At 38.3% G+C, this 27,977-nt stretch overlaps 1 protein-coding gene across 1 annotated transcript; it reads left to right on the top strand.

Annotated features, from left to right (window-relative positions):
- Positions 1–443: 443 nt before the first annotated feature.
- Positions 444–27,977, top strand: LOC134811189 (exportin-6-like). The gene is made up of 12 exons (XM_063817938.1): positions 444–597; positions 818–930; positions 1,239–1,427; positions 1,538–2,049; positions 2,196–2,426; positions 2,566–2,740; positions 2,866–2,974; positions 3,131–3,311; positions 19,837–20,032; positions 25,915–26,082; positions 26,310–26,429; positions 26,558–27,977. Exons 1-12 carry the CDS (start codon positions 510–512, stop codon positions 27,566–27,568), a joined length of 3,093 nt encoding a protein of 1,030 aa, XP_063674008.1. The 5' UTR covers positions 444–509; the 3' UTR covers positions 27,569–27,977.

Here is a 27,977-nt window from a genome sequence, read left to right as displayed (position 1 = left end):
TGAAAAGGTGTTACTTTGTATTAAGTAAAAGTTAGAGAACTGAAGCTGAGGTGTTAGGGCTTAATTCTTACAACATTGTCGTATCTAGCTTACTGAATATCGTTCATCACATTTTGTTTGGTTTTTGCTTGTTATTGTTTGCAATTTTTGTACATTTAATAATTGATGAATGGTATTTTCTTGCTTACAACGGTGTTTTCTTAGTGCCATGAACTTGTATCTTGTATTGTAAATTTTTCAATCCGAAATTAGCATCTATTACAAATATCATAACGCTATAAATTATCTTAATTCGATAATCTCAATTATTCAGTCACATTCACTCGGAATTCATATTCTCAAAATTTTTGCGTTTCATATCAATTTATGTTACACAGTTTCAACTAATTTTATATCGATCACATTTTTAAAGATACAATATGATTAAGAATAAACGTCTAAAGATAACTGAATATTTTCAGTAGGGTATATTATTTTAGCACAAAAACGAGAGTAACCATCAATATTAGATGACAGAAGCGTTCCTATCAAACTTAGACAATCTTCTTTCTGAATTTTACAGTACATCGTCTGATAATGCTAGAAAATCTCAAATCGGTTAGTACAGATATCATTTATTTAATGGGTATCTATTATACTTCATATTCGCCCTCGAGCAAATCGGGAAGAACAGAACGATCAATTCAGCTGTCACTTTTAATTATTTACCATTGATATTGTTAGATTGTGCCGTCAAAATATATAACTGTTTTATTAAAATAGAATAGCGTCAATATTATATTACGAGGATTTTAAACTTCATCTCAATTTTTATCAGAGCAAGATTTACAAAACCTGAAGAATGCAGACAACTGTTGGGAATGCTGCATAAAGCTACTACAACAGTCGCAGTCACAATATTCTCAATGGTGGGCACTATCTACTTTGGAGGTTTGTGTGTGCACGAAAATGTCTAGATGATAATTGATAACGTAATTATAAGGTTTCTAGCGTAGAGGGGCTGATTTAGGGATCAAGCCTTAATAGGGTCTTCTTTACCTGGTTAAAGGAACGCGCGTTTTTTCTTTTGGCATTGATCAGCATAGCAGACACGCGCGTTCGTTTAGCTAAACGCGTCGATATGATTAGATCTATCGTGGATGATCCAGAAGATGTTTCCTTGAAATTTGAATCATCTAATTAAATCATGTAGCCAAAGTTGTAGCCTCATCATCTCTCCTAAAAGACGTATCTTCCAGGATTATGTGGCTAGAAAGTGGACAATTATATCTGAAAATGACGGTAACAACCTAAGAGAATTCTTATACCAAGGTGCCTTGAGACAAAACCAAATACAATTCATCACTATCAAGTATATCAAAGTGTTTGTTAACATCGGGATACGGCAATGGAAAACGAACCCGGTTTTCTTCGAGAAAATCATGCAGGTCAGTACAAATCGAATTTGTTAATTAATTAGTCTATTCATCAGAACTTATAAACTGTAAATGTTTGAGTTGGATTTGAGTTAACAAGTGATCTACACCTCTAATTTCAGCTTGTAACGAGCAGTACAGTGTCCAGTGCACAATGCAGCACCTCACCCTCCTATATCGGGGTCTCCATGTTGATGGTCCTCTCGGAGGAACAAAACCGAACCCGCATCGACATGCCCTCGGAGCTATTCGCTGCCAGCAAACAAAAACTAAACGAGCACATTCCTGCCATTCTGTCAACGCTTACGAGTCTTCTAGAAAAACTAATACAGGAAGAAAGAAACAATTCAGTGATGTGTAGTTGTGTGCTCCAGTGTTTATCTCATCTTCTATCCTGGATATCTCTGACAGAAATACTAAATCCTGGACTGATAAACACGATATTTTCCTTTGCTCGCCAAGGTATAAAGGGTGACTCTGAGCTTGGGACACATGCAATGAGCTGTATCAACGAGATTGTGGGCAGGAATCTAGTTCCGGTACAGATGGAAGAGTTTATATTGCAGCTGTTCCAGCAGACTCTTCAGTTGCTGACTACGGTTACTGAGGGCAATGTGGATTCTATTGAGGCAGGGTAGGTTGCTTTGCCAAATTTCCACGTTTGCCATAATATTGTCACATAAAATCTAAGAATAGTCATCTTAGAAACCTAATCCCACTAGGGAATTTATCTTTATGAATGCAAATAAAATCATCTCATATCAAATTTATAAATTCCAGCTACCACAAGAAACTGATAGAGTTCCTGAACCTGTTCACCAGTGGTCACTTACGTCGAGTTGAATCTAACTCTTCCTTCCCTGTCCTGGAGTTTCTTTCCTTGCTCTTCAAGTTTACGGACAGTCAGACTGACCCTGACATGTTTAGCGGAACTATAGATGTGTGTAGTTCATGGGTTGACTTCTTGCTGTCCGTTCAGGGCTCTTTGTCGCCAGACGGCACTGTTCCGAGGTAATCTTATCAAGCTCACTCACCATAATACAAGAAATTTCGTGCAAATAATACAAACATACATAATATACATATGTTGGTGTTCTGTATCTTTAAATTTCCGATAGTGAATTGTCAAACTAAATAACCTGAATTGCAGATACGGTGAAGCACTGACGACCTTGGCCCGTATGATTTTATCTAAAGTTCGGTTTCAAACTAACAACTCCATGCTGGAAGATGTGGACGATACTTTAGATTCTAGCGAGTTAAAGGAGATTGTACACACTGAATGGGACTTGTTCCTTGGAAAACTGACCCAACTTCTTAGCAAGGTATTCCATCAGTACGCTTTTGTACATAAATTGTCGATCTTTAAATCGATTATTTAGTGATTCTTTTAATTTCTAGTTGGTTCAAAACTTTACAGAATTTGTTTACCCAATTACGTGCATTTCAGATAATAGACCTGCACCCAGTACACATCTCAAGTATTATAATAGCTCTGTGTAACGAGCACTGTGAGGGTCTGTATCAGCTACAAGCTAATATCGTACTGGGAGATGAAGGTTTGTGTACTATTCAGCGATAAAATTGATCCTCTAAATTCTTTGAAATTCATATCATTATTGATTGTCTGTCATTAAAATTGGATTTTTGTCGATTGAATCATTTTTTGTCAAGTCAACGACCATAATATATTAATTATTTTCTAAATTTTCTAGGTGCATCAGTACAGAACATAGACAGTGAAGTGCTGTCAAAGCATTTACGAGACATAGCAACTGTGCTACATTTGACACAGCTCACACTACCTTCCCTAGTCGGAGATCACTTTAGCACCCACCAAGACACCACTCAAGGAATACTTTATCATTGCATCAAGTGCATGCAGATCACTTCCAAGTATGTGTTTCATATTTGTATTTATTAGATTATTTTTACTAAATATGTTGCTAAATAATGCTGTTATATTTTGCAAGTATGCTGCTCCAATCTATAAGAGAGAAGATAAAAAATTCAGTATTAGCCAGCAAAGAGTATTACACGTGAACCATAGATCAAAATTCAACATAAACAAAACGTCAACATAAACAACACTTCAGCATAAAACACAATTTAATTTAAAATCAGTGAAAAATGTACAGATAAGATTGATTCCTGAGAATTTACATCAAACAAGCAGCTACAAACAATTATTATACGGCATATATCATTATTTTTTTAAACGAAGATAACAATTAATCACCCTACTCTTATTTTCGATTCTACTGTCATGTCCACAACAGTTCTTTCTATCCACTGTAAGATGTGGATTATATTATTCCTTTGAGCCCTGGAATTTGTAAGTTTTCTCTCCTGTTCAAGAGTGGTAAACGGCTGAGTCGGTAGGCCGTCGATAAAGCTTGTTTTGAGTCCAGGTTTTGAAGTTCTTCATCCGTAAGAAGTAGAGGCAAGGATTGAGGGCTGAGTTGAGGGCGGTGGACAGGATTTGCAATACCATCAATCCATACCAGGTTAAGAAATAGATATTGATCTGCTTCATTGTAATCAGGCTGATCATGAATATTATTTGGAATGCAAAGCAAGGAATGTTGCAAAACAAGAACACGGCAGTAAAGAGTGTTATGGTAATAGAAACTCGTCTGAATTTCTTGTCGGTTTCATTTTGGACTGTGGCCCTTTTCAGGAGGGCTACTGTACTCACCAAAAAGCTGACGAAGATCAGAATAGATGGAATAATAAACTGAGTCAGGAGATTGAATGTCCAGAATATTTTGAACCAAGCGGGTGCTGCTTCAGTTCTCATATAGAGACAGGAGGCTGCGTTGATAAAGTATCTGGTTTTCTGCCACCCTAGTGCGAGCCCGAGGATGTCGATAAATACTACCATCAGAAAATATGCTAAAAGTCCCATTCTTATTGTCATAGCTCTCATAACATAATGAGGAAATATAATGCATATGGTTCTGCAGGTACTTATTACCACTACCATCAACCAAATGAACCTGGCTAACACCATCATGACCAAAACAAAGCTAGTACAAAATATGGGATTGCCAAAGAGCATTTCTGAGCGGTTTGTTAGAAGCGTTGGAAGGTATAGCATCATTATTATCAGGAGTATGGTGTCACAGCCAGAAATTATTGTGTAGAGCATATTGTGAACAGAGCCTTTCCTTTGCCCTTTTGCGTAGAAGAAGAAGAATGCCAGAGAGTTGCCGAAGGCTCCGAAAATACAGAGGAATATCAGGAAGATTCCTACAGTGATGTCTGCAAGTGCAAATGGGGTTTCTGGTGTGGTCATCGTGGTTGCACGCTGAATAAACATATTAAACGAGTTAGTTAATTACTCTTAACATTTATCTCATTTCATTCATTATCATTATCATTATAATAAGTCATCATTATCATAAGCATAGAAAGCCCGTGGTCACAAGGAGGACGCTAAAGGTATTCCTTGAAATTCATTTATCGCATCAAAAAATATCCATCCCAACCGCAAATATAGCCGATTTAAATGTAAAACAAACTCCAGACAGCTTGATAATAACGAAACCGATCATAATGCCCCTCCAACAATCATTACACACGTACGCCGTTGCGCGTTTTCACCCGCATAATTATGCAACTTCCTGTTATATCACTTATGGCGGCACATGAACGGAACAGCCGCTCATAATATGTCGTTACTATAACGTAAATTGCAGTTGATATGGTCTGAAACGGTTGCCAGACAGAGAAAGAAAGAGAAAAAGAGGTCATTAAGATAAGATGATAAAGTTTTAAAATTTAATGTAATTTTCCAGAGGATTACTATACAGATCTTATAGAATATATTTAAATAAAATATGTTGCTCCTCGCCAGGTGGTATGCTAGAACAGTTATCTAGAACGGATTTGTAAGCTCCTTGAATCTGCACGTGTAAATTCTATAAGGCCTTAGGCCATCGACGAAAATTTGATTCCAGCGAGTTACCATTATCAATCTCTATTCATGATTATGCGACGTATATTTGTATGAAATGGATTCTAACCTCTAACTTGATCGAGAGCAGCCACATCAGACTTATAATTACAGAAACCGGTAACCCTCAAAATAGTCGAACTTCTATTACATAAATGTTGAATCCCATAGAAATATGTGTCTGCATAACAACTGATAATTTAACCATAATTGCTAACCATGGTTATATTAGCCGAGAATAAGAATTAACTATAAGGTACGCTGCAAGTAATGCAAATAAAAGTGGGTACTAAATGATTTTAATAGAAGCATTTCCAGACGCGTCGGCAATTACAATTACCAGGTTTGAAGCCCCGCCACCATTCACAAACTGTTAAGCCTAAGGTGTGTCACTGATTCAAGTTATAATAAATAATGGATCCGTAAGGGCAATAACTGAAAGTGGAATAGATTACACATTTAAGTTATCAATATTCACTGTGGCCTCATAGAAACTAACAGTCTCTTCAGATTAACAAATGATCCCTATACTAGTATAGAGAGTTTGAGTAACAAAAACTCTCCTCATAATAGCAGACTATTCGGATATAAGCCAAATTACTCGAATAAGTTGTTAAATAACAAAACTAATTAAAAGTTTTGTAAAATACAGATCCAGGTCATATTTTTCCAAGAAAACTAGAGCAAACCAGATAATAATCAGCATAATTCACAGTTGTTGTTAACACATAAATACAAAAGAAGGAGGATGGCGAACAAGACATGGGTGCACTAAGATCTGCACCTCAGTAGTTGCATATTATTATACCAACATGACACCTGGCCGCTTAGCAACCCCGGAACTCACCCGCCATCAGCTGGGGTTCAGTAGCTCCTGACGGTGAAACTGCTGTGATCCTGATGGTGAAACTGCTGTGATCCTGATGGTGAAACTGCTGTGATCCTGACGGTGAAACTGCTGTGATCCTGACGGTGAAACTGCTGTGATCCTGACGGTGAAACTGCTGTGATCCTGATGGTGAAACTGCTGTGATCCTGATGGTGAAACTGCTGTGATCCTGATGGTGAAACTGCTGTGATCCTGATGGTGAAACTGCTGTGATCCTGATGGTGAAACTGCTGTGATCCTGATGGTGAAACTGCTGTGATCCTGACGGTGAAACTGCTGTGATCCTGACGGTGAAACTGCTGTGATCCTGATGGTGAAACTGCTATGATCCTGATGGTGAAACTGCTGTGATCCTGATGGTGAAACTGCTGTGATCCTGACGGTGAAACTGCTGTGATCCTGACGGTGAAACTGCTGTGATCCTGATGGTGAAACTGCTGTGATCCTGACGGTGAAACTGCTGTGATCCTGATGGTGAAACTGCTATGATCCTGATGGTGAAACTGCTGTGATCCTGATGGTGAAACTGCTGTGATCCTGATGGTGAAACTGCTGTGATCCTGATGGTGAAACTGCTGTGATCCTGACGGTGAAACTGCTGTGATCCTGATGGTGAAACTGCTGTGATCCTGATGGTGAAACTGCTGTGATCCTGATGGTGAAACTGCTGTGATCCTGATGGTGAAACTGCTGTGATCCTGACGGTGAAACTGCTGTGATCCTGATGGTGAAACTGCTGTGATCCTGATGGTGAAACTGCTGTGATCCTGATGGTGAAACTGCTGTGATCCTGATGGTGAAACTGCTGTGATCCTGATGGTGAAACTGCTGTGATCCTGATGGTGAAACTGCTGTGATCCTGATGGTGAAACTGCTGTGATCCTGATGGTGAAACTGCTGTGATCCTGATGGTGAAACTGCTGTGATCCTGATGGTGAAACTGCTGTGATCCTGATGGTGAAACTGCTGTGATCCTGCTGATTATAATGTGATCCTCGTGATTAAAATGTGATCGTGATCATCATTATCAACCCATCAGGCTTGTGTATGATAATCGTAATGTGACAAGTGTCAATAGTTTGGGACTGGTGACTGGGGTTGACTGTTATAATTGCCGTTCAATTAATAACACAACATCTAGGGTAAGCCAGTGCAATAGTTCGACTAGACGCGACAATACACAGCCTTTTGCAACGATGTTACTTGTAAACTTAATGAAGTTTTAAACAGTCACAACCCACATCACAGACGCATGACTTGGAATCGAGAGACCCGTTTTTTTCTCAGACAAAAGGCATAGGATTCAATTGCAGGTTACATATGTTCGTCAAAAACATCTTCGCCGGCACAAATCGATAAACAAATCAGTAAACAAATCAGAAAACAATTGCTAAAGCCCGGGTATGCAGAGTTCAGAATTACATATTATTAGATGCTGTGTGATTTGTTCTATTAATTTTACATATTATAGATGTGGTAAACAAAGGTAAACAAATATGCCTCGCCTCCCTACCAGAATCCTCTTCTATTACTAGTTTACAAATTCATAAAATGCAGCCTGAGCAAGGGAGATGAACACAGCATAGCTGTTGTGTTTATCCACAGCTGTTAGCATTTAAACAACGTAAATACGTAATGTGCATAGATATGGCTCTGGATATTGATGTTCTGTTATTTTATAAAATAAATGCTTTAAAAATACGTGGCCTCCACACTCCAGGGTGGTTGAACCTGTTACCCCGGCGCGGGGGGGTGGTAGTGAACGAAATGATTTCATCAAGTTTTCCAGCCGCAGGTATATAATAGTGCGCTGAGACCCCGCCCTATATCATGCAGTAAAGTAGACCAACAACAAAACGTGTTTATTGCAGATCCAGCATGGTGCATCGTTAGTGCACCAAGTGTTAGATAAGCCATTAATTACTTTTAATCAAATCTATTAATAAAGGGTGGCCCATAAGTCAGTGTGCAAACGTTTGGGGCTTATTTCTCAGTTATTGAGTGCCCGATTGAAATAATTCTTTCTTTATCAGTAATAATTCTTTCATTATCAGTAGGAAAGAGATTGATGAATTAGGAAATGGGTCATCTTCCTAATAAATATTAGTGATAACTATACACCAGACGATATCATTCAAGTCCAGATTTCACTCCTCTTTATTAGGTCCAAGATCTGGGATTATAAATGACAATCTGTAGCTTAAACCCGTTTATTACAGCTTCTACAGAAGACAATAATATCAAAAAACCGAATCATTTCTAAAACTCGATCAAGATTTTGGCACGGCATCGTGACACGAACTCAAACTATTGTGGGCATGGTTCTACTTCGATTTAAACAGTAGATATGGTGATATAATGAGACCATTATCCCGGATAACTGAGGACAAACCTCGTTACTTATTACTACTGTAGGCAAAATGGCGGACTCTAGACACGATAATTGATGGGAGTAAGTTTACTCATGTTTTAGAAGTTAATGGCATTCGCCTGTTACGTATTCAAAGATTGTTTCTAGCTTTATAAAATTAGATATTAATGAGAAATTTAAAAGGACCATAATATAATAATGATACGTATTGCATATTGCAACACAACGAACTGAAGAATAAACAAACGAGACCATCTATCGGCGATCGACATCTATTGATACGCAATATGCATGATTGTCACATTGCAGTACCGGTACGACTTATATTGCGGTGTCTCATATTGCACACGATTTTCATTATGTGCCAATAATAAGCTAGTTAAACGATATGAACATGACCATTTGGATTGGCTCGTATTGTATTGGCGCGTAACAATCTTCACAATTATGACTGTAGACATAATGGGGCAAAGGGGTATAGGGATTAGGAGGGGGTAGCTGAGCAGAGCGAGCACGACATAAAACATTATCACCAGTCCTGTAAGGACATTTAGAGAAAACGAGAAGTTTCAGGGGGGAGAGGAGAAGAAGGAATTTGTTGACAACTTTAAAAACACTGATAGAACTGTTTCTTTAAGTTGAAGGCTGTTAAGTATAAAGAGCACTGATAGAACTGTTTCTTTAAATTGACTTTTAAGGCTGTTAATTAAGTACAAAGAAAACTGTTAGAACCGCTTTTTCAAGCTGTAGACTGTTACGCTTTAAGTAAAAATGTCGAGAATTTCCACTCTGTGGGTTTTGCTTCAGGCCAAATGAAGCTCCGCTCCTTGGTATTAGTAGAGTATGTGGACCACATTTAATGCATTTAAATATGTTTGATACGATTAATTGTAGCAAACAAATGGAATACAACTTTTTATGCGACCAGCATACGACTTGCCAAATACATCTTAACGTATTACTGGGCACGGGCATCTTAACGTATTACTGGGCACAGGCATCTTAACGTATTACTGGGCACTGGTATGAGCTAAAACCCGGGATACCTCGATTGAACGTGCGGCTTATAGTTCAGGGACAGCGTCAAACATGAGACTTTATATAGTAATAGAGCGTTGCGAGCAAATTTGAAAGATGAAATAAAACGATATATTTAAATTCAAGTTAAGCGGCTGTCTCGTTTTGAAAGTATATTACCACGATTGAAGGCGCTCATGGTTATATTTCAGGGACAGCATCAAGCATGAGACTTAATACAGAGTGTTGCGGGCAAATTTGACATTTAATAAACTAATGAAACCCATCAAAATGACCGCATTCGACTTACTTGACTCGACTTAGGGCGGCTTCAACGTCCGAACAGAGATAGTTTTTTTGCAAATCTGTCTATCCAGCATGAGTTTGTTAATCTCCTTGCTGTCGTCAAGCCCCGTGTCCTTCCGAACTCCGAAGGATGTCAATATACATGTGAGGTGTGGTCGTTCCCTTCGACGATGTCCTTGAAGGGGTTCCCAGAAGAGAAGTTGATGACTCAGAAGTTCTTCATGTCTGGCTAAATGACCTGCGAGTCTCATCCTCCGTGCAGCTATCTTATCAGACAGATGCTCTGATGAGGTGTCCATACACCTTGGCGTTAGTCTGCCGCTCTTTCCAGTCAATGTTAAGTGTCATCCTCAGCATTCTCGTATAACATCCATCAATACTTTTTGCGAAAGTCTGGCTGACAGTCCATGTTTCAGAGCCATATAGAAGGATGGACTCGACTGTAGTCAGGAACAGACGTATCTTGAGATCTCTACGCATATCCGACTTCCATACAAGCTTTATCTGGTCACACGCTCCCCATGCCTTAGCTTTCCTCTCTTCGAAGTCCTTCTCCGAACTCTTCACAATAATAATAATCGATCCGAGATGAAATAAAATAAAAGGGTATATTTGAATTCAAGTTAAGCGGCTGTCGTGTTTTGAAATGTATAAACAAGGGACCCAGCGTTTAGAGCCCCCATTTGTGTGGACAGTACCTGTGGACAGCGAAAACATTAGCCTCGGAGGATGCTGACATACCGTTCATGGCTTCGCCATATTATTTAAAGACTATTCCACAATTTTATGTGTACTTTAAAGTTCGTGAGTGTTATTTTAATATGGAATGTTGCGAACAGATTTAACATTTCAACAAGTCATCAAACTTAAATCTCGAATCGACTGGATTACCTTTCTCAAATCTCAACGGATTGATCGGGACATAGTGAACCCTGACAAGTCACAACTCAATTACTCTAATATGCAATTCATCAAGTTGGTGAATGAATTGTTCAAGGAGGTGGGTGACCACTGACGAGCCATGCCAATCTCGTTTTAAACTCGTTAAGTAAGCCGTTAGGTTCCGTTTTTGAAATCCTATATTTTAACTTACTTTTTAGTTTTTCTACATGAATATTAAACTGATAACTACAATGAAACAGCATCTAAGACCCCAGCTAGACGGTACGTAGGTTTTATTTGGGGCATAAGATAATTTATAGGGGGGGGGGGGGGGGGGGGGGGAGGGACATTGATCTCATGATCTTCGAGAAAATTTAAAACTTTCTGGGTGTGTGGTCTTTGGTCAAGTCAAGCTATACGGCAGGTGCTGCAGACATACTGCAGTACGTGATCCTGTCTTTCATCCTAACTAGACGGTAACACGTGCCTTCTAGCTAGAACAAGGACGCGTTGCGTGCCGTCTAGCTAGAACAAGGACGCGTTACGTGCCGTCTAGCTAGAACAAGGACGCGTTACGTGCCGTCTAGCTAGAACAAGGACGCGTTACGTGCCGTCTAGCTAGAACAAGGACGCGTTACGTGCCTTCTAGCTAGAACAAGGACGCGTTACGTGCCGTCTAGCTAGAACAAGGACGCGTTACGTACCTTCTAGCTAGAACAAGGACGCGTTACGTGCCTTCTAGCTAGAACAAGGACTCGTTACGTGCCGTCTAGCTAGAACAAGGACTCGTTACGTGCCGTCTAGCCGGGGTCTACCGTGTAAAATAAGGGATTTCCAAAACGTCGCCTGCAAATATGTAACATCCTAGAAAATATAGCTCACAAGTGCGATTCAATGCACGAAAGTGGATCCTGTGTATCACATATTGATGGGTACAAATTTATGGACATATTATTTCCTCCGTTACAGTATTCTGAACAGGTGGTTCGCGTTGTAAATATCAGATAGATTGATGGTTACTAGTCTAGACTCTCTGAACTTTTCATCAGTAATAAGTAGTACTGTAAGATAATCGTGGCTGAGAGGTAAAATGGATTAATACTTTAATTTTCAAGAACTTTGCCAAATAAAAAGCCACGACAAGCTGGCTTTCAGTGTAATTTCATTGCAATGAACTGCCAGGTTCTCGCAGTCCTGTTAAACTGAGGTGTTTATCAGATGAAAAACTCATTAACTCATTGACTTATAGATTAAAATAGATAAATAGTTTCCATTTCCAAGGACTATGCCACAGCCTTGGCAAGCTGGCCTCTAAATTACGAGCTATAAGTACAATTTTATTGCATTTCGACAGTTTAAATGGTCATCTGAAGTGGGTTAAAGTGGACTCTACTTAAATGCACTGTGGAGCGTTTGGACACTTTAATTCATTAAGGATATTGAAACTGAGATGGCTTTATCTTAGGAGGAATTTGGGATGCTGGCTATTTTTGGATCGGGATCTCCGCACCTGTTGGTTCAAAAAGTAGAGACAAGTCAATAATGAGAAACATTACTTCATCTTCTTAACTCAGCTTCAAAATATGAAACATTTATTATGCACCAAGTGTCCAACACACTGGTCACTTAAAAAGTTTATAAAGGACCTCATTATACATCAACACAATATAGTAATTTATTGAAAACATTAATATTATAAGTTATAAAACAGTTTTATAACACAAGTTTTATTAAAACTTGTGTCCCACCTACGCAGATAATCTGTTAAGAAGGGCTTGTGTTTTTTATTCGACACCTCAGTCCCTCTTTCAGCAGCCATCGAAAACGTCTCACCCTCGCATGAAACATATTAATTAATGCTCTACCTACTTTTATTTCGTTCTTAAGGATCTTTTACAATGAGTTAATCAGTTCGATAGACCCCTAAAAGATGAAAGGTATAAGGGAGGCCGCGGTGATCTCATGTATCCAATCTACGGAATCAACCTGGTAACGGACTAAAGCCATCCAGTTTTGGCAGAATACTGGTCAGTGTCTACTGATAACACTATTGCAAATCGCGACATTCTGGAAATTACCGTTTTTCACCTTCCAATTTCCGTGGAAAAATTCAGTGAGGTAAGGGGTTGAAAGCCCCGGAATATTTGTTAAGTCTGAAAGTTGCTTGACATAGCAGGACAAGCATCTGCGTCCCGTACGGAAAGCAACCAACTTGGAATTGAGATCCTCACAACTATCATGGCAACTTTATGTAGTAGTAGTATTAGTAGTAGTAGTATTAGTATAATATAATATTAGTAGTAGTAGTGTAAGTAAACCCACGATGGGGTAGCATGAGCCTCAACAAACCAATCAAGCACGGACAGGTCAATTTACACGGTTATACAATAGCCCAAAGTTGCCACAACGTGTTCCTCAAAGGATGTGATATCGACATAAAGGGCAAGCTGAGATCCTCAGAACTGACTTAGCAACTTTAAAAGTGATAAAACTTGTGAAATTGTGCCGAGAAACCAATAAACCAATTTATCGATCTCGAGCTGTTGGTATCGGTATGCGAAGTTTGCTGGGGCGATCTACTTTCAGGATTAGTTTCTTAGCATAGCCATAAGTGTCCAATGTGTGCTAAGTGCCTATAATGTTGTTTCGGTGATCACAACTACTATCACAAACACAAAGTTCAGTTTAGGATTGACAAGTCATCATAAGTTATCGCGTGAATTTAAATAACTTAAACGACACCAATACGAAGTCGAATGAAAGTGAACTGAAACCTCAGCTATTTATATTTGACATCCACCGACTATTATTAAGCCTATAGATCTAGCTTTATGGAAAGTAAAGCGGTTAATGGATCCTAACAATGAAATTGAGTCTACAAGTGTTCAACCACGTAACAATGTAGTCTGCCAAGATAATGTGCACGAGGCTTAATTTTATTATCTCCGCTATAATGGAACAACGTACACGAGGTTATTTGAAAGGATTTTTGGATACTATAAGTGGCACTATAATTATATAATTACAGTCTTTGTTAAAGTATAGTGGCAGCAATTCCTTTAGACTTAAAGAATGCGAATGGGACCTAATGAACGTTAAAAGCCCCACATTTTCAGAAACCTCTGTTAAGTCTGGATTTGAAATGTCCTTTCGGGTAAATACCACTTAGACCTGACATAAAAAGCCGATTCTTTTGTTCCTATTGAACAAATAATGGAACACTTTCAAGACACGTTTTCAAGGAATTTAAATCTTTTAAATTTTGAAATTTGTAACTATGACGCTTGTCTGTCACTTACTTACTTACTTGTTTTGTCTAGAATTGTATATATTATATCTCGGTATTTTTTGTGGTCTTGCAGACAAATATACAGCTGTCTGTAAAGATTCAAGAGTACAGCACAATTGATTTATAAAACGATATCTATATGATCAAAACAAGCTAGGATATAAGTAAGAATAACTAGCTGTAAAACCAGATATTTTCGCGGGTACTAATTTTCGCGAATTCATATGATTTAAAAGAGAAATACCAATTTTCGTGGACTTTTTGGTCCCAAAAAATCGCGAAAATTGATGGTTTTACAGTATAAAGATAATACTGCCGTCTTAAAATGATTCGAATAAATACAACTGTATAGTACTAGTTTAGTACAGCTACAAGTTGCATTTGATTAAAACTGGTCACTGCTTACTGCACTGGCGATGGAATTCGTTGATTTCAAGAACAAATCAAATCAAATCAATTCATTCCTTTTGTTATTTTATTCGAGCCAAAATGCTGTCATTTGGATGAACAAAGACAGATTGAATGAACAAAGACAGATTGCCAATTTAATTCTGGGAGATTTCCAAACCCAATCTGTCTTTGTTCATCTATTAAAGCTTGTTGACTTAAATTAGTCTAAAGAATCGAATAAATTGTGTTTGTAAGCCGCTGAAGGATTCTCAAACTGTATCTCGACGTACACCGTATCGCGACACCACCTCTATAACGTGTATGTCGAGATGCAGTGTGAATACCCCGCTGAAGATCTCTTAGATTAGAGAATTACGCAAGGCCGTATTTGTTTACTGTAGCCTCGATGTTTGGGCACGATATTTAGTAAACTATAATTCGGACCCCTAATAATGAGGGGGCTTGGCCGTCGTGCAGCCAGAATTACTGCGAAGTGCAATAAACCATGACGTTATCAGTCATGGCTTACTCCTCGCATAATAATAAATCAGGTACGGTTAGGTCTGTACAGTGTATACTGTATATTGTCACGTCTCCACATTTCACGTGACGAAGATGGAATGGTTCTGTTAAAATGTATTTATGTATATTCCCTATACATAATATTAGGATAATTGTACAATAAATTATCCTAATAGCATCCTAATTACTTTATACTATTTACTCTCATCACAAACCGTTCCGTGTCGTTCAGTGCCATCATGTGGTATCATTGTCTCTCTCTCTCTCTCTCTCTCTCTCTCTCTCTCTCTCTCTCTCTCTCTCTCTCTCTCTCTCTCTCTCTCTCTCTCTCTCTCTCTCTCTCTCTCTCTCTCTCTCTTTCTCTCTCTCTCTCTCTCTCTCTCTCTCTCTCTCTCTCTCTCTCTCTCTCTCTCTCTCTCTCTCTCTCTCTCTCTCTCTCTCTAACTCACTCTCTCTAACTCATTGTCTAACTAATTCAACTCATTTATTGTCTGACTGGTTCTTGTCATTAAAATGTACGTGAGATCTAACATTTCAGTATATTACAGTCGTATGAAAGTGATTCAGATTAAACAGCTGTGTGACAGTATTTAAAAGTAAAATTCGATTCAATAAAATATGAGCAAATTAAAGTATAATTGGATAACACTGAATTATAACACTGAATATCTAAATAGTCACTTAAGCTTCGCTGTACGAATTGAAAGATTAAGTTAACCTCTGATGTCCATCAGACAAAGTGGATTCAAGATTCGAAAAAAATATGCTCTTGACTAGTATAAATTTACACCTGTGAACAGTAAACAATAAACGTAGTGAGAAATATTGTTCACACATTGATCCAAAATGGAATAAGAGAAATTTCGGTACTCGACTGAGACACAGGTGTATTTAATTCGAGAACGTTACCCGTTAGTGCCATTACCTAACATTCATGGCATACTTAATTGAAATCTGGATACCAGATATGGTACTTCACACCAGATATGGTAGTTTATATCACTATCAGACTTTAGAATGGAAAACCTAGAACCATGACATCTAGACCAAACTGTTCACTAATCACCATGGTGATATTAGGGACTTGTCATCAATTTCAAACTTTAGATTCTTTTGTTGCTGGACCAACCTTTTTGCCTCCTACGAAAGATTTAACGAAACTCTCACGATACGCATCTCCCATAAAGATTTGCATAGCCGAGCTTCTTACAAACAGGGTGAATGGAGTGAGAGTTGAGCAGAGCAGGGGTAGAGTAGAGCCGGAGAAGTAGATCACACTCAGCTCTATCCATGAGAGCCGCTTTATCTCCTTTTCTTTACCGAGATGACCTCTGTAGATTACCAGCCACACCGCTACAGTTGCGAGGGAGGTTATCACGTAAATCGCGGTGACTATCAGGATTGTGATTGCTGCCTTTCGATTTCTTGTCTTTCCCGCTCTTTTCATCTTGTCACATCTGTTCTCCTCTGGCAACTTTACTCTTTGTCCTGTCCAAATTGTTGGTGTGTTGGCTGGACTAATCTTCTGTCCGGTCAGATGGTAAACCTGAATTATCATCAGGATGAAACATACGACAGCAGGAACAGCTACAGGAATCAGAAACTGGGCCAGGACAACCTCACCTTGGGAGAGTGAAGTCACAGAAGCACCCTGGGACCCGGCCAGACTTGTTATGGAGAATCCAGGTTCCGCTTTCAGAACCAGAGATTTGACGAGATAGACTTTGTTCTGGAGACCAATCTGTGTTATATACAACCAGAGGTCCAGAGATGCTGTCACAGTCCAGAGGATAGCGTAGAGTAGAGTTGAAGCGGAAACGAGTTTCCTGTTGGGGAAGTAGAATGGACTGATTATCTTGATGCACCTGACTGATCCTAAGACACAGTTCATGAACACACCCATCCTTGCAGCCACTGTTGTAACCAGATAGCTGACAAGAGGTAAAGTGTGTGAGGCGTCTTGGTCCAGGATGGAGAGGAGTGATGGAGTCTGGAGTAGAATACCAACAGCAGTGATCCCGTCACATAGTCCGTTCCGGAAGTAAAGACTTGAGGGGAGATTGGTGCAGTTGTTCCAGTAGTAGAGGACGATAAAGCCGTTGAAGATAAGACAGATGATTGCCAGTGCTGTGTTTGCTGATGCTACTACTATTAGACTGAAACCTGGTGTAGTTTGACCACTATACCTTCCTTCCTTCACAGTTTCCTCATTCTTGATCTTCTCTTCTTTTTCGAATAGAGCACTGTTTATCGTGTTATTTTCTCTTTGTTGGAGAGGGAGTAGTTCAAATTGTGGCTCTGTAGATATCACCTTATCTAGAAAACTCGGTGTCCGCCATTTTGCTGCTAACCCACTGTGTAACTTCATAAGTTCCCGTAAGTTCATGGTTGGACCGGTTCTTTCAGGTAAAATAGGCTCGGTTTCGTAACCAGCCCTTCCATACCATATTATCTGATGTGATGAAGTTTTGGGTTTAACTGTTTTAGACCCTACCGGCCCGGTATCTTTATTCCCTGCTATTTTGTGGGTATTGCGCGGCTCTAGATAATTCTTCCTAGTAATCAGATTGGGCACAGGGCTTATTGTTTGCTCGTTCTCCCTGTCTCTTGTAGTACTTTGCTTTTGCTGATTGAACTTGAAGCGGGGTGAGTTTGGGGTCCTAGCCTCTGCTGTGAAAGAGTTGAAGAATGGCAGGTCTGAGGGCTCTGACTCTTGAGGCAGACTTGCTGAGAGAGAGAGCAGTCCAAAGAAGCAGATCGTGGAAGCAGCCAAATTCTTTCGCAAACGGGTCATTTAGGGTCAGAATCCCTGTAAAATGCTATATTACTCAACAAATAATGTAGGTTCTTTCAATTCATCATTATCATAAATACAATCCGCATTCAGTCGTTTATTTTTACTTATTTTGAAACCACGGCTCGGTTTAAAGTACGAGCCTTGAAAAGAAAGTGACAAAATTAAATCGAACTAGCAAAACTTTGCGAACTTTTACGGCAAACTGTAAATTAAATTAATTGAAAGAACCACGTGCTTTCCGAAAATTGACCTGTGTCTAAGAGGCGACACTGTACTTATTATTGTCCCAAAAGTAACCGTGTTCAAAAAACAAATAAACCGATACTTATTATTTCTATATTCTTTGTGGTGTCCCACAGAAAAACAAATCTATTACGTCAATGAAAACGAGTGATTTGACAAATTATCCCGCGGACTATTACTCTTCAGGCCAAGGATTTGTTCCCCAAGACCAAGAATTGTAGTAAAAATAGATCTACCTCACGACAATTAATGATTTAATTACGAATGACGTGAATCCCAAACTTTTTAATCGTCACAGTGAAACCCGTCCAACCCGCTCCATTGTCATCCCCTTATATTCCCTTTAAATGTATTCGTGAAGAGTCTGCAGTTACTAAACTACAATAACTTGAAATTGGTAGACTAATGTGTCTCACAATAAGTCTAACTGAATCAGCTTCGAAAATGTGCATCATTGCGCCGAAAGCTTATTAATCAATGTAAACATTTTAAAGGTGCAGCAGGCAAAAAACCAACCTTGGGGAGTGGGGACTGAGATCACCGTAATATATACAAAATTTAACCTATGATTTCACACCATGATGAGATAAATCAGATTATATTCAGCTCCTGGGACTCCATTATTTATAGTACGAATATTTTCATCTGTAAGCTTTATAAAAACACATGTTAATTATTATGTGGGTGGAACTGATTGGTACGGACGTCAAACATCAGAGTAATGAATTAAACAACTTTGAAGGATCCCTTACTAAAGATTAAGTAGCAATTTCCTTAATGACTAAAGTGATGTTTATATTATGGGGCCTAGGCAACTAACTTATTGTGAAGCATGATTCATCAAATAAGTTAGATTAAGCTTTATTTCTCATTACGGGTAAACTCCAATTCCTCGATGTGGAATTCCTCGTGGAATTACCACGAAGTTCCGCGCGTAGTTCCGGTCATCCGGGCATTCATCCATAATCGACAAGTTTGAGGAGCAAGTGTTCGGACGTGAACTAACATCTAATATTTCAGTTTGAGGAGCAAGTGTTCGGACGTGAACTAACATCTAATATTTCAGTTTGAGGAGCAAGTGTTCGGACGTGAACTAACATCTAATATTTCAGTTTGAGGAGCAAGTGTTCGGACGTGAACTAACATCTAATATTTCAGTTTGAGGAGCAAGTGTTCGGACGTGAACTAACATCTTATATTTCAGTTTGAGGAGCAAGTGTTCGGACGTGAACTAACATCTAATATTCTCAGTTTGAGGAGCAAGTGTTCGGACGTGAACTAACATATAATATTTCAGTTTGAGGAGCAAGTGTTCGGACGTGAACTAACATCTAATATTTCAGTTTGAGGAGCAAGTGTTCGGACGTGAACTAACATCTAATATTTCAATTTGAGGAGCAAGTGTTCGGACGTTAACTAAAATCTAATATTTCAGTTTGAGGAGCAAGTGTTCGGACGTTAACTAACATCTAATATTTCAGTTTGAGGAGCAAGTGTTCGGACGTGAACTAACATCTAATATTTCAGTTTGAGGAACAAGTGTTTGGACGTTAACTAACATCTAATATTTCAGTTTGAGGAGCAAGTGTTCGGACGTGAACTAACATCTAATATTTCAGTTTGAGGAGCAAGTGTTCGGACGTGAACTAACATCTAATATTTCAGTTTGAGGAGCAAGTGTTCGGACGTGAACTAACATCTAATATTTCAGTTTGAGGAGCAAGTGTTCGGACGTGAACTAACATCTAATATTTCAGTTTGAGGAGCAAGTGTTCGGACGTGAACTGGCCGGTGTATCGGGGACACTCCCAGATCCTGGAGAGTAGTGTCTGTGTGCTCAGCACGTTCTCGCAATGGTTTCTACAATTCGGCGCTAAAAACAGCAACTCCGATCTCTACTCGAGCATGATAACGTCTGTTCTGGATACGGTCCTCCCCTCTTTTGAACATCAGGTCAGAATTACTTCTCATAAATTAAGTTAATTTATAAATGATTTAAGCTTCAAATTTTTATTAATTTATTTTTTAATTACATATATGGACTATGGTTTTGATCTTACAAACTCTTCATGGTTCAAACTGTATTATATGTATTTCTATATGTCAATTATTTAAACTAATAATTTGATTAGGAAAAAGAAACCGATAAACACAAGATATTTGAAATCTTATGATTTAAAATAATAAAATAACGTAATACAATAACATCGTGAATGAAAAGAGAATATTATAAAATCATAAGATATAAAAAATCTTTTGAAAAACTTCGTTTGCGAATTGAGGGTCTTTACAAAAATGGAATCAACTGTGTTTATAATCACTAACTTAGAAGAAATTGTCACCGATATATTCATAATATCTTCACTTTATCTTGTAATGTACGCACATTGATGAAGAGCCAATATGTCGGCAGTTGGCTGTAGCCTTAGCGAGGGAAAAGTTCACCACCTCTCGATACAGATTACAGAGTTATGGCAATTAATGCCTTTTTATCTGATTCATCAACAACTTTTGGTTTGGTTCGCCTCAGCAGCTCTTTGGGTCCCTTACCTCCGAACTTTTCCGGTAATGCTTATCATTACCTCCATTCTTATCATAACAATCACCTACCTTATCACCAAGTCCGGATCTCTACGCTACTTTTTTGGTCTGCCTACTCTTGGTTGCCAGGGAAACCCCTCAGAGGGTTCGTGCCAGTCCTGGTGCTTACTGGGGTGGTGCTGCTTTTAGTACGGACTTTGTAAACGTGGAATTATGATAGTATAATCAGTCAGTATATTAATGAACTTTATTGGAAGCTTTGTAGTGTTGGGAGTAGTGTTATGTAATTATTATTATGTGATTAAATTGTTATGTGATTTTGATTTAATCCAAAGGGTATGAATTATAAACATATGACGATAAAGCTGTTTTGGTGACAATCTTATAAACGTTATAATCTATAATGTACGTTTTAGCGACTGTTATATTTCGACAAAGTTTCACTTCCTTTTCCTCGTCAAGATCGCCTATTGAAGTACACGTATATAATAGAGCAGTGTTCCTAAATCTGTTACTGCAGGACCCGCCAATCTATTCGTTATATTCACTTCATAGATAGTGTTTATTTCAGAGAAATACAGATTAAGGCAGTTTGAGTGTCTAGATCATAGGTATTGGAAAATCGCTCTACCACTCTTTGCTTTGGAACTAATGATTGGAATCTCCTGGTTTGTGTACTGAATCTGATTCATATTCAAGCTGAGCAGTATACTCAAAATGTAGATAAACCTCAGGCCCTTACCAAAGATCTCTGTTCTAACAAAGCACAGATAATAAATAGTAGAGAGTAAGAGAGTATGTGGTAGAGCATGTGGTAGTAGAGCTAATGGTATTGTTAAACCAGACGTCAGCAGGTTTACAAGATGTGCTAAGCTAAGATTCTTTGTTATGCAAAGCACATGTCCTTATACTACTGGTTAATATCGACTCATGGTGACATTCACATAGAGGCTTTCTAGAGATAAACTGTTCTAAAACAGTACAGCACAGAAATGAAGGGTGGGCGTGATGAATAGTCAAATAAATCCTGGTTCTTTATATCTAAATTATTGCTGAGGGAGATTTTTCAAATGATTATTTCTGTCCAGAGACCATGGGCGTTGATTATTGATGCTCATTTAATAGTTCATGTTATGACTGTATTTAAATAAATGGGGCACCAGCCCCTGGCTCTTCTTACTGATGAGACAGGGTCATCAAGTTATCAGGTGTTATTATGGTCAGTTTGTACGGAGAGGCTTTTAAATGGACAATTCTTGTAGCTACTGGTGTCCTGAACTCGTATAGAAATTTTTATATAGGATTAACAACAACAAATGGCTGCGTTATGAGCCAAAAACCATATGTACATTGTATTACTTTGGGTGTGAGCACTCAATTTGATAGTTTTCAGCCCATAAATTGGTCAAATTTCAATATATTCAAGGATACCAACTTTATATGAAAGATGAGCCAAAATAAGATCTATAGCTCAATATCTGTTGAAATTAGCAAACTAAGGCCATATTATGACCACCAAAAATGAACAATATTGTCCATATCTCAGTTCGCAATTTTCACGAAAGTGACTTCGTCAAAAAGTCTATAGTTTTTGTATTTCATTAAGTTAAGGGCTCTGTTGAGACTCTGCAATTAATCGTCCTTTATCTTATTCTATGTAGTATGTACTTAGTTTATGATGATAGGTACTTTTAATCGCGGTATTAAAACAAGGGAAACAAGCTTTGTTAGGAAAAAGGTTTTAACGTTTCAATTTGTCGCATAACATTAAGATTGATTAAAATTTCTATCAAATCGAAAATAATATACCCCGGGAATGAAAGACTTTTGTAAAAATTATCAATACAAATTGTTTCTTGAAAACAATAATTTATAGCATATAATATTATACCAGAAAAAGTTATCTGAAAATTTAAAATTCAGCATGTTCATATTAAGAGCAAAATCTTCAAAAAAAACAGTAACGTGCAGTCCTATAAATAAATTATTCCCCCAAAACAAATAGAAGAAAAATAAGACTCGGCTGACAGTGGGGAGGTGAACAATATTTTACTGACACGTGACAGCGATTCAGAAATCTGACTCCAGCTCTCAAGCAGCGACCAATCAAATCCCAGAATCGCTGTCACGTATCAAACCAAATATGGTTTACTCCCCCCTTTTAACCGCGCGCAATTCTTAACATTGTCCCATCAAGAAACTCGCAAAAGCTAGGGTATCCCTAGTTTGAGAAGGTAGTTTCTTTGACAAAGTGCTGCAAATAGAAAATTGTTAGTAAACACACAATTTGATCTATAGCGGTAATGTGTCGTAGTGCAATGTTACTGACCGTTCAGAAGTTTAACAGAAGTGTAAAAAAGGTTGGTTAAAAAGCTGAAATCAGTATAAGTCACTGTATACACGTTTGAGTTATACCTAATACCGGTTATTATAAATGCTTTACCCAAGGTTAATATTTTTAACTAAATCAAAAATGGCTGCCAGTGACAAAAGTATGAATATTTAATATTCAACATTACTTACTGAATCCTGAACAGTTATTACAAATACAAAATGCTTGGTGTTAAAATGTTGTCTATGATAAATGAAGTTTTATAAGTCCTGTTAAGCTATGGGTAACATTTTGTCTTGTTGGAAATAATTTTAAGTTTCCTAGGAGATATCATTATCAACCTATGCCACATTTTGCCTTAAGGAAATGTTGCATAAGTTGATAATAGCGGATTTACAAAGTTTTTTAATTCACAATGATCAAAATACTTACTCGGACAAAATGTGCCGGTTTCCCACGATACTGTTCCTCCAGGCAATCCAATTAGCACTACATTCCCTGTGTTGGTCACTTCCAATTTTGTTCCAGTCCGCTCAGCTTCCGTCCATTCAGCTTCTGCATTTAATTCATTGTTATAACTTTTATATGAGAATAAATAAAAGCGTCGTCAGTTCAATGCGATTCGATAGTTTTAGTTGAACTGAAAATTCAAATCATGCGATTTTGAAGTGGACGCAACTTACCAGACTCCCAGATTAGTACATCCGAATTGTAGACTGCTATATTCCCATTACTCTGAAATATTAATATTTTATAATTTTCCAAAAGATGCTTATCAGTCAGCATACATTTAAACGTTTTCTCGATCGATGAATACACATATATCGCAAACCACAGTTCGATCGGGCGCAAAATCTTGTTAGCCCTTGTTGACCCCTGCTTCAAACCCTTACCTGAATTAGTAAGAAAGGATCCACGGCGTTCCCATCTGTCATCTCTGTTGACCAGATTTTCTTGTTCTTACAATTTAGAATGAGATTACCATCCGCCCTCACTCCAAACGAAATAATCCCGTTTGGAGATGTTAGTCCTTTATTAACCGTTAGTATGTCACCCCTTTTTACCGTACAACGACTTTCTTCACAGGTACCTTATGATGTTTTAATATTAGATATGCTACCACTAAATGGGGCCGTCGAAATGTGGGCCAACTTGAGAACTCATTACATATTTTCAGTTGAAAAATATAAACTCAGTTTGAACCATGTTTCGACATGACCGGTAGTATATCTATTATGTCATCGTAAATCAGGTAAATATATGACTCACTTACATGTGAATTATGTATCAAATTGCCATATTCTGTTATTCGGTAAAATAATTTTCGATTCAATATGATTTTTTTTATTCATCTAGATTCTAGAGTGCACTTACTGGATCCAAAAACCTTCACTTCAGAAATTCCGTGTCCTACATTTCCTCCGGTCTTCTCGTCTGTGATTTTAACCATGTTTCCGAGAGCTCCTTGACAGTTTATAATGTACGTTTGAGCGTTTACGTCAGTTTTGGATCCTCCTGACATTACTGAGGAAATTTGGTTATGAATAACTATAAAGCAATAGTGGTTTGCATGCCGAAATTTGACTCTAATGACATCTACTACTAATTACTATTAGTTATCAACAAATTCTTATGATAAGAAGTAAAGGCTTGAAATTTAATTTTACCCTTATCTTACCTGGTATATAACCACAACGTTTGACTTCCTTTTCATTATCCCCGTCTTCTTTGACGTAAACGAATACAGCAGTACCATCGATTCTTTGAGTGCAACACTCGTTTGTGTCCAATCTGTTTGTTATCTTTACTTCATAGATAGCGTTTATTTCAGAGAAATACAGATTCAGGAAGTTGTCATCAGTGTCTTCATCTTTGACACTGTAGGTGGTTGTGTAATCTTTGTCATACACGTTGGAAGGCTTGAATATGTCGGGTTCTGTACCGTCTTTGTACCAACTCTTTGCTGATGATCCGGTGATGGGAATCTCCAGGTTTGTGCACTGAATCTGATATACCATCAAACTGAGCAGTAAACTCAGATTGAGGATAAACCTCATGTCTTTACCAAAAGTTTCTGTTTTAGCAGAAAGCAAATCGTAGAGAGTAAACGAGTTTGTGGTGATCTGTTTACAAATGGTATTGTTGAAGCCGGACGTCAACTGGTCTGCGTGTGGTTCTTAGCCTCGGTTAGCCGGGGTAAGATTCTTTGTTATGCACATCGAGTAGCCCCAGGATCTAGAGCGCATGATCTAATGGCACTGTTTATCTCAACTCTTGGAGATAAGGAGAGCGTGGTAAACGACTTACGGCCAAGTACCGGGCACAGCATTTGTGCATATTGAAGTTTAGGGGATGGCTTAGTCTAAGACCAACAGTTTACAGAAGCGTAGACATATAACGTAATCTCTGAGGGTGGTTAGTGGGGTGGTTAGTGGGGAGGGTGGTTCCGAAATGGTAGCTTTGTTTAAATGTGATCACGGAGAGGAGAGTTAGAGGGATATACAAATTGTCAAAAAGATAATTACACCAAATAACTGTTTTCCTTTATTGACATATATTGATATAATGCGATTTCTATCCAGAGATTAATGTGCCAAAATTCTCAGCAACTTATGTAAATTATGACGTTGATTAGGCTAGTAAATTAAAAATTACATTTTCCACGCTACAATTTAAATAATTCTACTACATACCTTGCTCCAACATGGCAAGACGATAGGCAATAGGCATTAGGCATACTGGTGATGTTGAAAGAGGCGGTATGATGGGATGGTGATGGGTGTTTGGATGAGTGACTCCCAAAGTTTGATGAACAATTATTTCGAGTAACCCTAGACAGAATAACTTTACATTAGTTTTAACCAAAACCAGCCCCTAATAAAAAACTGCGACTTTATTAGATTTTATTCCCAATGATAACAACCATAACTGTCTGATATCTAACCAATGTTTATCCTCCTAGGGAGAAGGACGTGTTCAGCAGTGTGTGGTGGACCTCCTCTACAAGGTGGTCGTAGTGTGCCGTCCTCAGTTCATCCTCTCCATTCCCTCTGTTCAGGCTCTGTTTGGGGGCTGTATCGCCGGGAGGTATGCTTCCTACTCTCGCTCCTCTCTCACCACTCTCCACAAGGTGACTTCGTTTTTGATACAGAAAATTGTAGCAGTGAGTGAACAATTAATCTCCCAAATCACCTTGACTACTGCAATTCTCGGTGAATAAATTGTACGGATAAAACCTGAAACGTGGTACATACTACATAAAGCACATATATTTTACCAGAAGTTTTCTATAAGTTCATAAGCATACTGCGTAGCTTAGTGTTTTCATTTTGTGTTTCCTAACCTTTATCAAATCAGGCGTTAACGTTAGCTATAGTGCTACCTTACCAGCAAGGAGCAGACCAAAAGTGGCCTACCCGTGACCAACACTTTGAGCAATTTATTAACGGCATGTTTGGCCGACTCCTGCAAATAAACGTTAGTTTGTTTCAACTAGAAGATTATGTTTTTTAACTTCATCATATGATATGGTTTACTAAGAGTGCCTTTCTTACTTTTCATTTAAGTTTTATTTATTAGTTCCCCTAAACTCGATCCCCATCCAGGCGAGCGACGTGAACTCGAGTGCGGCACTTGAACACCACACCCCAGCTTTAACATTCTACCTCTCATCGCTCTCCGACATAGTGAGTTGTGTAGCACACAGAGAATCCAAATCAAAACAAATAGTGTGTCGAGCCATCCTTCCTGTCGCTCGACATCTTGTCATCTTGTTGCCTCACTTTGAGAAAAACTCCAGGATTTTCGAGCATGTGCTAAGTTTCACGACCGTGCTCTGCGACGCCCTCCGTGTTCAGCTGGGACCTCAATTTTTGCTGGAGTTGGTGGGGTTGTGTCTGTCGAACTTTACAAAAAGTAAAGGAAGCAATAGCGAGGTTGCTAAAACTACCGTCGAGAAATTTATTGAACTTTTGACAAATGTTGTCAGAGAACCGAGCTCCATTTTCAAAGGTTTCACCCCCGACATTATCAACATGGCTCTTAAAGATATTCGAGAATATGTGGAGAAAAGTGGATCGTTAAGCTGCCCTTACTACCTGCTGCTTCACTCTTTACTCGATTTTAACTGGAGCTATTTCTACCCTCGGAACGCGCCAGATCGCGAACACTGTTTGAATCAGGAAAGTTTTATTGCAATTTTACAAGTCTTTGGATCTTCTCTCCTAAAGTCAGACTTTAACGTTATAAAGCAGAATGTGATCGCCCTGACCGATCTAAATGACAAACACGAATTGTTCACCAAGCAGACTTTTATCGGTCATCTCAAAGGAAATTTTATAGCTGTTCTTTTAAATCTTCTGTTCTCTGGCTCGATGCCAATCATTGACGAGGAACTTGAAGACACGTTATACCAACTGGCGAGCAGTCATTTGGAACCAAACCGGGGAGCTTTTTACGTGAACAGTCTTACCAAATACCTGGCGTCAACTTTACCACCCAACATTTTGCCGAATCTTTTAGCGAAAGTGGAGGTGCCGTCTAATGCAGCGTCTTTTAAAATCAATCTAAAATGTCTTGTCAATGAGGTTAAATTTTATGTTAATTGTGGGGTCTAACATTTTACATGTGCTTTTTCTATGTGCTGCCTTGTTTATGAATAAATATCTCACTCTCGGTGTGATATTGTAGGTGGTTAAATTTTTATAATAATAGGAGGATTTTATTTTCTTTTACCACATTTTTATTGTCATTCTTCGCTCTTGTATATAGATATATATTGATTATAACTTAGCGTGTTAAGTAAAGATTATCATTTGTAATTTTTTCGACACTAGTTGAAGATTAAAAAGGGGAGACAAAAAAATTTGTGAAAAATATTGAATAAACAGGTCTTCACAATGCCATCTGTAGTTAACTGACTTAAATTGGTAGGCTAGTGGAGGAAACAGTGTCAAAACAGAAAATGGAACATTTTGGTGATTTTCCAATTTGTAATGCTTTTTCCTGGAATCTAACTTGCAGTAC

The sequence above is a fragment of the Bolinopsis microptera genome, chromosome 2, assembly GCF_026151205.1.
Source record: "Bolinopsis microptera isolate Bmic1 chromosome 2, MBARI_Bmic_1.0, whole genome shotgun sequence".
Classification (NCBI taxonomy): domain Eukaryota; kingdom Metazoa; phylum Ctenophora; class Tentaculata; order Lobata; family Bolinopsidae; genus Bolinopsis; species Bolinopsis microptera.
Note: the sequence above shows the minus strand (reverse complement) of the source record. Positions and strands in the feature narration are given on the sequence as shown.